Genomic DNA, 13,889 nt, shown 5'->3' on the forward strand with positions numbered 1-13,889 from the left:
GCGTTGTGCTCTTTTTTTGACGTTTTGGGAATAATTTTTCCCCCAACATTTTATTATGAAAATGTTTAAATGTAAAATAAAATTGAGAGAATTTTATATTATATAGATCGGTAAACCCACACCATGACTGTACTATTAATATTTTACTATACTTGCATTATCACATACTGTCCGTCCATCTATCTATGTATGTCAGTCCTTATTTGGTTTTTGCATTGCGAAGTTAATTATAGGTATTTGCATGTTTTTCCACTGAAAGAAAAGTTTTGGTAATTTTTTTTCCTGTTATCACCCAGACATTCCCAGTAGCTATTACAGCATGTGCTTCTGAGAGTGCTTAAACTACTCTCTCGACACTATTTTTTACCATATTTTTGTGTTTTTTAAATAGTGAATTTTATTTTTGTCAGCTCACAGCAACAAATTAAAAATAGTATTTAACCAAAGATATGGCAGTTGATTGTCAGTTTTATTTATTAACAGATCAGGTTATGGTAAATACCAAAATAACATATTTGAATCTGTTGAGGGAAAATACAGAATTTTTAACAGTGTCCACTCATATTTGGCGTTATAATTTTTGTGCATCTTAGTTATTGTTTTTAACGAATTGCCTTGCTTTCTATTTCTTTATAAATTGCTTTATTAAGATGACATATTTTAGGGGCACCAGGATGGCTCAGTTGTTAAGTGTCTGCCTTTGGCTCAAGTCATGATCCCTGGGTCCTGGGATCAAGCCCTGCAATCAAGGCTCCCTGCTCATCAGGAAGCTTCCTTCTCCCTCTCCCACTTCCCCTGTTTGTGTTCCTTCTCGCTGTGTCTCTCTCTGTCAGATAAATAAATAAAATCTTAAAAGAAGAAACACATTTTAGTATTTTTGACTAGGAAATCCTATAATGGTAATGGATAGATATTTCTGGAGACTCCCCCCTCCTCTTTTTTTTTAAAGATTATTTGAGAGAGAAAGCACAAGGTGGAGCTCAGAGAGAGAGGGAGAAGCAAGCTCCCCACTGAGTGGGAAACCCGACACAGAGCCCAATTCCAGGACCCTGAGATCCTGACCTGAGCCAAAGTCAGATGCTTAACCTACTATGCCACCCAGGGGCCCCTGGAGACACCTTTTATATTTATTAAACAGTATATATATTAAACATCTTCCTTGTTAATATTTAAATCATGAATATTACAGTTTTGAGTCAGATTTAGGCCTCAAGGAGCTTATGTCACCCTTTTTTTAAAAAGTGTCTGGTTAGGTATATTTCACAGTTGTGATGTCAACCCAGGAACACCCTTTCACATTGAAATTGAACTTAGCCATGTTAAAAATAACATAAATTGTTTTAAAGTGGGACAGGTGGGACACTTGGGTGGCTCAGTGGGTTAAGCCTCTGCTTTCAGCTCAGGTCATGATCTAAAGGTCCTGGGATCGAGCCCTGAATCAGGCTCCCTGCTAAGCAGGGAGCCTGCTTTCCGCCTCTCTTTGCCTGCCTCTCTGCCTAATTGTGATCTCTCTCTGTCAAATAAACAAATAAAATATATTTTTTTTAGAAGTGGGTCAGGTGACTTTTAATTTTTGGAGAAGAAGCAGTGTAAAGAAAGCAAATGATGAGTAACTGTGAATGTCTTGAAGACATCCCCATTGTTAACGGACTTCTTCTCTTGTAGAGCAAAGGCACCACACCTCTTGCTCCACCACCTAAACCTGTTCGAAGAAGATTGAAATCAGAAGATGAATTAAAACCAGAAGTTGATGAACACACACAGAAGACAGGTGTCTTAGCTGCTGTGCTTGCGTCACAGCCTTCAATTCCTAGGTAATCAGAGCTGTCCCTAGACAAAAGGGGCAAAAAGCACAGCACTTAATGTATCAGAATGAAGGAAATTATGGTCAGACTGGCTCTCTAGTTGAGCAGAGGGTCCCAGGTGCTCCTCTTTGAGAGTTTTTTTGAGTAGTTGTAATATTCTCCCCACTTTCCCCCTTTCTGTTATCTGGCTCAATTCCAGCTTCATTTTAACAACCTAATGCAAACCCTGAGCAGAGTTTTTTTTTTAATTAGTATGGAGTAACAGTAAGATTTTAACTCTGGTTGCCCTGAACCAGGAATCAGCCAACTAGGGTTCGTGGGCCAAATTCATCCCATGGCCTGTTTTCTTAAGGCCCAGAGCTAAAAATGGCTTTTATATGTGGTGTAAAAAAGAGAAGGGAGAGAAAAAGAAACCAAAAACAAGAATATGCTACAGAAATCATATGGCCCACAGATTAAAATATTTACTATGTGGTTGTTGATAGAAAAATGGTTACCTGCTCTGGACTAAAAGTCAGGTGATTCTACAGAAAAAGAATGAGAACAAAAACAATAAAACTTAATCTTCTGAAACTTAGATACTTTTGGTTGACCACTGAAACTGAGCTAATGATGTTGAGCTATGCTATTAAGGCAAAAGATGTTCCCTCTACTTTCTGGATTTAGAGAGAGGTCAGGGAAGAATGGAGAGAGTTTAAAGATAAATGACAATCATATTTTCTGGCCCTCTTATCTTCTCAGGTCTGTTGGAAAAGATAAGAAAGCAATTCAGGCATCAATTAGACGCAATAAGGAAACCAACACAGTTTTGGCCAGATTGAATAGTGAATTGCAGCAACAATTAAAGGTATTCTGAATCTTTACTTGGGGAATTCCGTGGACTCAGAACATCTCAGTTAACTGGAGCTTAGAAGTGATCCAGCATTTTTAAGCTAGTATGAAACTTCCCAGGCAGTAAGAGAAATGTGTATCTAAAATGTTTTTTACACCGTTGAATCTTTGTATATTTGAAGGAATTTTGTATACTCAATTCTGATCTGATTGTCTATATATATATATATATATATATATGGCATCACTGTTCCTGTAATACACTGTTCCTGTAATGTTCCTGAACATTCATAATGAAGCCCAAGAGAGCAAATGTGACCTTGAGCACCACCAAGACAATATATGTGGTTCCCTATACTCTTACTTAATTCTAAGATGACTTGAGTATCGTTGGTTTATCCTTTTATCAAAGACAACTCAGAGTCTCTTAAAGAGAGATCAACTGGTCTAAAGAAGATGGGGACAGTTGAGATCATTTTGCATGTGAAAAAGGAAAGACAAGCCTTAGGTAGAAGTGATGCTTATGGCCCATGTGTACTCCCATCATTTACACTTGAGAGGAATGGATATGTTTTTCTTTCTTACCACTCTGATTTCTTTGAATCTTTGCAAATAAAAATGAGCTAGAATCATTTATGGCTTACCAACTTTAATCACTTATATCTTATAAATCAGTGACTCTCACATCTCAGTGTATATAGTTAGTCAGGGGTCGTGTTAAAATGCAAATTCTGATTCATATTAAATATGGAAAGGGACCTGAGGATTCTGCATTTCTCATAAGCTTCCAGATGATAGAAATGCTGCTGGACTGTTGGTCCCACTTTGAGTAGCAAGGTTATAAAACACAAAGACAAGAGAAGAGTCCATGAAAGTGTAAAATGAATGCAGAGTTAGTTTGTTCCCATAACATTCTGTTGGTATCCCTCATCCAGCGTTTATCACATTATCTGGTATTATTATCTATGGCACATTTGTCTCTTTTCCCTACTAAAATAAGCTCACTGAAAGTCATAATTTTTTCTGTTCAGGATGCCCCCCCACACGTGTGTGTGTGTGTGTGTGTGTGTGTGTGTGTGTTCTCCAAATTCCAAACCAAAATACATTGAGAAAAAAGAGAGAGGGATGTGTTAATGCTCAAGCGGGATGTCAGAAGTGAGCGAGGACTCCCTAGATAAATTTGTAACCATCTTGTCTCTATCCCTAAAAATCTAGCGCATGTTAGGATTTGATAAATATCTGTGAATGAATGATATTTTTGTGTAGCTCTTTGATCAGAGAAAATATTTATAGTCACTGTGTGATTATGAATTTGGTCTGTTGTAAAGGAAGACTATAAAACTATAAGCTTACTAGTACCTTACCTTGATAATGAAAATTTTGTTGACACTTGTTTTTCTAAAGAACTAAAGGCGCTTATAGAAACATGTATATAGGAGCTATTTTTAAAATCACTTTTCTCTCTATCTTGAAAAGAGAATAGGAAGTATGGTACAAAATTGGAAATGGTTCTGGTTAAAAAACGATCAGCATGTTTGAGGAAAAAAAAGTTGAGTTAGGATTTGCTGGCTATCTGAAAAGACTGTTCACAATCAACAGTGGTAAGAAATTCTGATTGCAGAATAAATTTATTCTTTGTGAAACCAAAAGTCAGATGTGGTTCAGGAGTTATCAGGACCAGATAACATCACCAGGGGAAATGTTAATTGGTTCATCTACTGTTCCTGCAGGGGGTAGGCTTTATGCAAAATGCATGCATAAGTAACATCGTTTGCAAATATTGGCTTTTCTCTGATAATTAAAAAACATTTTATTACCCTGATTTACTTAGTAGGGAAAAGATTTTAAGATCATATTTTAATAGTACTGACATATAAAGAAACTCCTTGCTAAGTTGAAGTATCCTCTTAAAATATGAGTGACTCTCCCTTTGTCTTAACAAATTTAAATTTTCTTGATGCTGAGTTGTTGTTAGCTGTGCCTTCATTTTTATATACTTTGAAACATAACTTTGCATCTTTTTCAGGATGTTCTTGAGGAGAGAATTTCTCTGGAAGTTCAACTGGAACAGCTTCGACCATTCTCTCACCTATAAGCCAATTGCCGTTAACTGTGAACATACCCATTTTTAAGCAGTTTTGGGTTCAAGCCAGTTTGGAGACCCAAACATTCAGCTCACTGCTTAATTCAACATTAAATTTTATGATTCTGTTTTGCCCTATATGTTCACCTGTATTTAAGTATGTTTTATTTTTTAATTTCAACAATAAAAGGGTCAGGATGACTTTTCCTGGAGGATATATTGTGTTTGTTGGCATAGCCCACACTTCTTGCTCCATAGTGTCAGGAATACATAACATCGGTCCAGGATTCTTAAGTGGCCAGAACCTCACACTGATTTGATTTACAGAATGGCCTTTCCATTTGTATCTCAAGCAAAGACTGAAATATTTGCAAAAGAAGTCAAAAAAATAAATTGTCAATTTGTCTTTTAGGTTTAATATTTTACATGAAGCATCTATATTTTGTAAAAATCTTAAAAATGAGTTCCCTACTGAATTTTTTATTTTAAAGAACTGTATTGGATGAGGCATTCTTTAACCATTATCAGCATTCTTTAGGAGTCATGTGGTACTTTCAGGCTTCAACTTGGAGGTCAGATTTTATAATTTTCCCAGTGAAAACTGAGCAGTTTCACCAGTAACCTAAAATTGTTGTGTGTGAAATTTTAACTCAGCAGTCACGTAAACTTATGAAATAGCTATGAAGTCAGGTCTTAATTGTCCCATAGAAGCAAAGGGAAAGTGTTGAATCACAAACGACATAAGTACTGTCCACATGCAAACATCATCATTTTTTGCATGATTTATGCACTTAAGTCTTAGTTAGAAACTTATGCTTATCAGTTGCTACATAGATTATTTTCAAATAATTATATTTTAAAACTTTTGAGGGCATTAATTATTCACAGAATAAATGGAAATTCCTTGAGATTTCTGGTTTACCTTCAGCTATTTTGTCATCCAATCTTTGGTCATAGAGACTGGTTTTTCCTATTAACAGAGCTTCTGAAGTGTGTCCTATTCAGGTTGAAAAAATGTCGTAGGATTTGTTTCATATTATATGATGTATACATTTTGATCATATATGTAAATTTGCATTCACTACTGACTAACAGCAGATACTCCCTTTAATGGTATTCTATTTATTCTATGGGATCATAGATATTAGGCTGCATGGATATATCGTAACAGAATCAAGGTGTGATTTTACACTAAAGGTGTGATTTTACACTAAAAAACAACACAATATTTTAACTTCTCTACATTTTTTAACAAGAATTTAAATTTTTTAAGAATTAGAAGGAATTTATATGTTTATTGAAAAAAGAAAATGTTTAAAATAGCCCAGTTCACAATCCTAGACTGTACTAGTAGATTTTTACTATCTTAAAGGAGAATATGAAGCAAAAAGGAAACTAACAAGTGAAAGTTTCCAAGGTCAATATCAACTCTAAGTAAAAAATATTACTATTACTGCATACATTAGCAGAAGTTTCCAAGTGGCTAACAGGTTATGGCTTCAGTTTGTTAAATAATTAAATGAAGGTTTTAAAGATACAAAAGACTACCAAACACATGCTTTGCTGTTTCTCTTCAAACAGAATTGTCTTAAATTCTTTATATTTGTTTCTTTTTAAAAAATCTTTTATATATTTACTTAAGAGAGAGAGATCACAAGCAACAGGGAGTGGTAGAGGGAGAAGCAGACCCCCTACTAAGCAGGGAGCTTGATGTAGAACTGGTCCCAAGAAGGATCACAACCTGAGCCTAAAGCAGATGCTTAACCAATGAGCCACCCAGGAGCCCTTTATTTTTGTATCTTAAAGGTATTTTGTGTTGGGTTTTTTTTTTTCCCCCAACAGCCTTCTAATTTAGCAATGTCTAATTTAACTTTTTAAAACCTCTTACTTAGAGGGTCTAAAAATTTTAATTTTGCAACCAAAAAAACACTTCAGAATCACAGGAAACCTTTTAGTACTTTGTAGGAATTTATTTTTAATGCTCTCTGGAAGAATATATTCATATGAAAGACATGTGACAAGTTTTTTGCCAAATTGCCATTTATATTTTTATACACATTTTAAAATCAGTAATTATATCATGAAAATTTATAAAGATATGATTGGTAAGTCAACAAACTATTTCTCTAGACTGATCATTTAAGAAAAACTTTTTTATTCTGACTTTTTCATTAGCTCATAAAACAAAACTTTAAATATGCAATTATCTTTGTTCTGTCAAATTTTACTGCCTATGAAAAATAATCACCAAAAGAAGTGCTTCAAAATTTTGGACTCAAGTTGTTCTTCTGTACATTTCTTTGCATAGTTGAACATAGATGATAAAGTTTAAAAGTTTGGAGGGACTTTATGGATCATCCTAATTCATTCTCCCCATCCGTGAGAAATCATTCTGCTTCCTACTGGATCTTCTGGAACAGGGATCTCTTGGTCTTTGCCAGGGAGAATTAGCACCCATAATATTTTTCTTACTTCTCCATACTACTTTTGATTGCACTTTGAAGTACTGACAACCATAGGAATTTATCATCCTCAACCTCTGTAGCACAAATCCATTCACGTTTTGGACCATGAAGAATAAATGCATTCTTGATATCTGTAAAAATATTTGAGGTCCACTAATTAATCTTGGCAGGTCACAATCAAAAGAAAAGAAAATGTTACAAAATTCAAGAATTGACCAAGTCATCTTTAAGAACCTTTTGTAAACTAGAAAGGGATTCCAAAAGATACAAGTCCAGTTTAGAATATAACTTCCTAAAAATCCTGAATAATTCAAATATAATATAAAATAATCTTTGTGATTGTGTAATTCTATTGGCAGTTATTTTTAAAGACTGGTAGATGATGTCATGTTCTTTAACTCTTTGTCTCGGTCCCTCCAGAAGGAGGACGGTAAAGGTCCCTCCAGAAGGAGCCAGTAAAGGTCTACACTAAGAGTTGGTGCAGGTAGAGATGCTGAGAGCTAGGCCGGGACCACCTTGTTGGAATTAAGCCAACTATGTAGCTGAGTGCCAGCTGTCTAGTGGGTTACATAGTGATGTTTTGACACAGACCACAGCTGACTAAAGGGAGATTGAAAGCAGATGTCCTACCCTCTTTAACCATTCCCGGTGATTATAGATAACTAACTCATGTCAGCTGAGTTTGTTTTCTAGGTGGAAATATTTATTTTCCCCTTTGGTGTTCATTTCTTCTCAGGCTCAGATTTAAAATGAGGCTAAAACTAAAGGGAAGGAATCCTTTTTTAAAGGGTGAATTCTTTCTGTAAGACCTTTATTCTAGCTTTAACCTTAAGTCCTGCCTTGACATGCGGTGAAGAGTATTGGAATGAGAGCTGTTCCATTCAGCTGTTCCTAACAAAAACTGAGAAAAGAGAAGGATCCTTTTAAGCTTGGCAAGTGAAGTGTAGGTAATAACTAAAAATAGGCATAGTATTTTTAAGTAGGATTTCTTTTCATAACATGATAGTTCTGTTGAGGTTATTAATGAATGAAATGTTTGTTACTAAACATCCTTTGCAAATCTGTCAGTTACAGAAGAACTATCAACTTGAATATGAACTTATGGAAGCAAAGGTACACTTCACTGTAATAATCTGTAGTAATCGCTGTAATAATCACTTCATCTTAGTGGAATGGAAACAGCATATAAAAATCTAAAATAGTAAAATCTATAGGCAGTATTGAGTCCTAGTAAAATGGAAAAGTGATAGGTAAAAGTATAAAATTGTAACATTTACAAGCTGTGGTGGGTAGTGGCTCTCTTGTCAGATTGCTTCAAAGAGCTCAGGATGATGTGGGTTCATGCTTCCCTTTGTGATTTTTGAAAGTTGTTTTCCTAATATGTAGGGTACCTGTCTGACAATGCCACCATTCCTTTTTTTTTCTATTTCCGATAGATGCAAGTTTACATTAATGAAATCCTAAAATTATTTGGAGAACTATTTGCAAACTTTCAAATGAACATTCCAGTACTTTTCCTACTTTATATTTTAATAGTTAATGAGCATTATGTAATATGGGTTTCTAAAGGTCTTTAACTCTTGGAAGAAAAAGAATACATACATTTAGAATCTGGAATGTCCTCTACAAGTAACCTATGAAGGGCCACTGATGCAATGAACTGGTAGGTTGATTTTGAAGTCCTCTCAAACGGAGTATGAACTGTGCCCCGACTAGAAACAAGCAGTGCATCATTGAAGAGGAAAAGACTGAGGTCACGGGTGTGTTCATAGGACCTGTGTTAAAGTGGAGAAGGGTTACATAGTAGGCATACACACATGCTTTGTTATACAGTTCACCGTCTTGGCATTGATAAGCCAATAGTTGGTGGTTTTGCCCGCTGCAGACAGGTTGAAATGGCTCATTGGAGTTCTCAGTAGTTTTTCTCCTGCTGTAAATAGTCTCTTCTGTCTCTCAGGCCACTCCGGGGGGGTGGGGGGGGGCGGCCTCCAGGCTCCAGTGGAATGCTTTGAACTTACCCACTGGATAAGCATTCAGTGTGGGAATGTGGAGGAAAGAGACCATGAACTTTTCCTCCTTTTCAACGTGAATCATGCTAGAGCTGTGTTAAACTTCTGTCAAGTTTGGTATTTTGTGTCTGATGTATTTGGGCAATCTGGGGAAGGTTTCTGTTTGGTTTGGTTTCGTCTTCAGTCTTCAGTTCATCTTAACAGTTTGGGGTAGAGAAAAGCACAAGAACCAATATGACATAAGGTGTCTTAAGCACACAGCTGGGAAAAGAAAAGCATTTAACTACTAGGTAGGAAATTAAAATTTTCCTAATTATGGTTGGAGGGAAATCAATAGATAACATACTTCATCAGTATGAAAGGTGAGAATTAAGTTAACTTCATTTTCACGGAGGTTGCTATGATGGTCAGCTGTAGGCATGTTTACCAACAGGCAAAATGTGCCCTCAGCCTCCGTCTGTTACCCTCATTACACTGTTGTGTTATTGGAGCCAGGTCTTGTGCTTGGCAGGCACCGGTGTACTCTCCTTTGGGTTTGCTTGTGTGAGTACTCACCAGGGAGTCAAGCAATGTGTTGGGGAGGAGCGGAGTGGGGGAGCACCCACTTCCCAGTGTCTCTAGCCTCCCTCCCCCCATGTTGGGAGGATAACCAAAATCTTTTTTCTCTTAGAAGTTTCAAGCAACCCTCACTTGCTCGAAGGAAGGGAGTCCATATACTGGCTTGATGTTCAGAGGAAGTCTTATTTTTAATCTTCACTATTTTTTTTTAATTGCCATTTGAAGTCTACATAAACTTTCACATAAACACTAAAGTGGCATCAATTCATACCATTGGCATTTTTAAGTGTCCTTTTTTTGTTTCACTTTTTCTTTTTGCTTGGGTCCCTCCTCCCTTCACTCAGGTCACCCAAATTACCCAACTCCTACCTGTCTGTCTTTGTTTTCTTACTTGCTCAGGTAATTGCACACATATGTACATATATACACATCTGTTTACAAGTAGGTTGCCATTATTTTACAAAAATGGTAATATCCACACTTTTTTTCTGTTTTTCTCACTTAGCAATGGAAATCACTTCAAGTTAACTGGTATGGCTTGCTTTATTTATTTATTTATTTATTTATTTATTTATTTATTTTAAGATTTATTTATTTGAAAGAGAGAACCTAAGTGGAGAGAGGGGTAGAGAGAATCTCCAGCAGGCCCTACACTGAGTGGGGAGTTCAATGCAGGGCTTGATCCCAAGACTCGGAGATCATGACCTGAGCTGAAATCAAACTCAGATGCTTAACCGACTAAGCCACGCAGGTGCCCCTTTATTTTATTGTTTTTAATGGCCAAATAATACTTTATGGTGTGTATAGACATCACTGATTCCGCTCTTCCCTTTTGATGTCCATTGGTGTGTACAGGCTTGGGTCTTTTTCCTCCTTTCTTTTCTCCTTCTTTCACTTGTTCGTTATGGCCACTATGTGCAATGTTCGAATAAACTGGTCTTTATTTACAATCAAATCCCTTACATGTGTTGTTATTTCTTTCAGATGGGCTTGCGAGGATGGGGTGGGCTGTGGTGGGCAGGTAGGATTGATTGGTCAAAGGTTTTATGTATTTTTATCAAAAACCGGATTGCTGTCCTTAAAAGCTACTATAATTGCCACTTAGAATCCACTTTATATAATAATGGCTCTGACTTGTACATAATACTAACTTTAATGTCCCTCTAAATTACCTAGAGATTTTTGTTAAAATGCAATTTGAAGGTAGTAGAACTAGAGTCGTGTGAGAGTTTCTGCATCTCTAACAGCTGCCTGACGATGCTGATGTGCAGAGCACATTTTGAGGAGTGAGGCAGTTAAATCATGTATTAGTTACAACCATGTCATGCTAGGTGAAGGACTGGGACCCAGGACTGAAACTTTTTTTTTTTTTTTAAGATTGTATTTATTTATTTGACAGAGAGACACAGTGAGAGAGGGAACACTAGCAGAGGGGGTAGAGGGAGAAGCAGGCTTCCCGCCGAGCAGAGAGTCTGATGCTCCGATGCTCGATTCCAGGAAGGACCCTGGAATCATGACCTGGGCCGAAGGAAGATGCTTAATGACTGAGCCACCCAGGCATCCCCAGGACTTAAAAATTTTTGAAGAGTACTATATTTCAGGTTCAGCTATTCAGAGAGTATTAATGAGGTCTTGGCTCTGTTAGGTGTCTGGATAAACAGAAATGCCCAAACGCTGGAGCCAGCTTTTCCTTTTTCATGCATTTCCTTCCCATTTCTGTGTGGCTGTGATTTAGGCTGGAAGGAGTGGGTGCTTCACACACACTGACATACACTTGCAAGAAGCAATATTCTAGATCAAGTTGGTAGGATATTCTGACAATAATGGTGCCTACAGAACTAGGGATGAGGGAGAGAGGAGGCTAGAAAGGGAAGAGGTCTTTCCCAATCTGTGTGTAATTGTCTGTACGTGGTGAATGGCCACTCGAGGTAAAAGACCCCCACCCGTATTCTTGCCTTCTTTTTGTTTAGCAATTTTGCCATACTACTGATATGAACAATTATTTCTCCTATCATACCAGTTTAGAGAAATGTTCAAAGCTATAAAAAAAATGCTCTATTAAACTGAATTATCAGAGAATATAATACATGTTTGCTTTAAAGAAGTGCCTTTGAAAGGTAAAGAATCATTTTTTCATTCGAAAGTGGTAACCCCGAGGGCAGAAATAAATGAAGGAATTCCGGTTTTGTGACCCACGTGGATCGAGCGGGTGGTTGGGCCCAGGGCAGAGCAGGAGCAGGTACATTATTAACTCGGAGTTGAGGCCACTTGTCCTCAGAGGACATAAACAGGGAAAGAGACTTGAAAACACACAGGTTTTCATTATTTCATTATTTCAATCAATTATTTCATGAGAATGCTATTTAAAATAAATCTGAGTTCCATCTAGAAAAAAGATTTTCAAAAGCCATTTACTAAGTTAAGCCCTTCTACAGGCTCCTGGGTGGCTCAATCAGTTAAGTGTCCGACTCTTGATTTTGGCTCAGGTCATGATTTCAGGGCCGTGGTATCCAGCCCCATGTCGGGCTCAGTGTGGTCTGTCTGTCCCTCTCATCTCTGCTCCTCCCACCACTCATGCTCTCTCCCTAAAATGAGTGGATACCATTCTTGTAAATAAATAAAGCCCTTCAAGATCTCCCAACAATTTTCATCCAAAAATGAGACACACTAAAAAACATAGTAACTCCTCTACATATGTAAAAGTAAATAATTTCATCTCTCATATTGACATAATAGAGCAAAGGAAGTGGAAACTATGGATCCTAATAACGTTTCAGAAAGTCACTTGTCATATTCAAAAGAACCAACTGTAAGGGTAGAGTTTTTTCTCCATGAACTTGGATAGGATTTCTTTCCTTGTTCAGAAATAGGTCAAATGACTCAGCAAAATGTAACAGGTCTGTTATAGTTTAAATTCCTAACATCATTCTAGAAATGTTTTATTGTTGTTTATTGTATTAAAAGGCCAAAATGCTGAAGTATCCAATTTCTATAAACACAGGAAAACCTTGAAAGGAATTTTACAACCTTGGGCATGAGCAGACAACAGCGAGCCATAGGTTCTCTGAGCTGACCTGGGTCAAAACTGTAGCTTCTATACATCCACACTGACTTGAGGATTACAGGCTTTCTGAGTTTCCAGGCTAAGAGCCAATTCAGAGCCAGAGTCCAATATCTCTGGGAAGTTCCCAGTACATAGCTGCCCCAGTAACTGACTGTAGGCCCCTTGGGTTAAGGCTAAAAGAAAGTTTACAATACGCATTTTTGGCAGTGTAGTAGGGTTTATCCTCAAGAGGACTTGGTCTGAGAAGTGGATGTCTCCCTTTGGTGATTCAAAGCCAGTCCTCGAGGGCTCCGCCTTTTGTCACCTCGGCATCAAGGGAGGGAAGGGGAACAACAAAAGTCCACGGAAAAACCAGCAGGCTGAAAGCCACGTAAGTGAAAATTGGTGTTTTCTGGAAAAACGATATAATGAAAGTTCCAAATTGCATAATATATTCTAAAAGCTTAAGCTATCCCCAAATTCTGTGGGCTATATTGACAGAGGGACAAATAACTTCAAATTTCTTAGCTCTAAAATGACACTGTGACTTCATCTCTACCCAGCAGAATTTTTTTCTTTTTATGGTGCAAGTATTTACTGATTTTGTTCTGTGTCGTGGCTCTTGTTTATCAGTAATTTGTTTAGCACTCACGGCTTAGTGGGTAGGTTTATTATGAGGAAGGTTCAGTTCATCTTTCTAACCCGCTGCTCTCGTCAGTAGACAGAGCACTGAGACTTGGTTCTGAATTTTGGACCAGCACTTACTCTGTAGCCTCAGAGAACTTACTTAAATCCAGATTCCCACCCATAACATGATTCCAGACCTACTTGCCCCAGGAAGTGATTGTAATGAGTGTGTCAAATGAGAGAATGTAACGAATACGGTGGGGTCACATGGCTGGCTCAGTTGGAAGAGCGTGTGACTTGATCTCGGGGGCTGTGAGTTTGAGCCACACATTAGGTGTAGAGATTACTACAATAAATAAGTAAAAAGCATTAATAGAAAATATGGTAAATTATAAAGCCTTCTACTCATGTAAGTCAGTATTTCATGTATAAATATAAACAGAGTTTCCTCTGAGTAGAAATCTCTAA

The 13,889-nt window shown here is 37.2% G+C and overlaps 2 protein-coding genes across 10 annotated transcripts in view; one reads left to right on the top strand and one right to left on the bottom strand.

The window, feature by feature from the left end:
* Positions 1-4,936, top strand: part of REPS1 (RALBP1 associated Eps domain containing 1) — an 83,123-nt gene extending 78,187 nt beyond the window's left edge. For all 6 annotated transcript variants that reach the window (XM_032339370.1, XM_032339372.1, XM_032339371.1 and 3 more), the window contains 3 exons: positions 1,666-1,814; positions 2,547-2,652; positions 4,663-4,936. In XM_032339370.1, the coding sequence (XP_032195261.1) occupies positions 1,666-1,814; positions 2,547-2,652; positions 4,663-4,731 (324 nt within the window). In that variant the 3' untranslated portion in view covers positions 4,732-4,936. The remainder of the gene's footprint in view (positions 1-1,665; positions 1,815-2,546; positions 2,653-4,662) is intronic.
* Positions 4,937-6,656: 1,720 nt separating this feature from the next.
* ECT2L (epithelial cell transforming 2 like) overlaps positions 6,657-13,889 on the bottom strand; it is a 74,357-nt gene continuing 67,124 nt past the window's right edge. For all 4 annotated transcript variants that reach the window (XM_032339380.1, XM_032339378.1, XM_032339379.1 and 1 more), the window contains 2 exons: positions 8,787-8,959; positions 6,657-7,315 (listed from right to left, as the gene is read on the bottom strand). In XM_032339380.1, coding sequence (XP_032195271.1) covers positions 7,188-7,315; positions 8,787-8,959 — 301 coding nt within the window. In that variant the 3' untranslated portion in view covers positions 6,657-7,187. The remainder of the gene's footprint in view (positions 7,316-8,786; positions 8,960-13,889) is intronic.

Source organism: Mustela erminea, chromosome 4 (genome assembly GCF_009829155.1).
Source record: "Mustela erminea isolate mMusErm1 chromosome 4, mMusErm1.Pri, whole genome shotgun sequence".
Taxonomy (NCBI): Eukaryota; Metazoa; Chordata; class Mammalia; order Carnivora; family Mustelidae; genus Mustela; species Mustela erminea.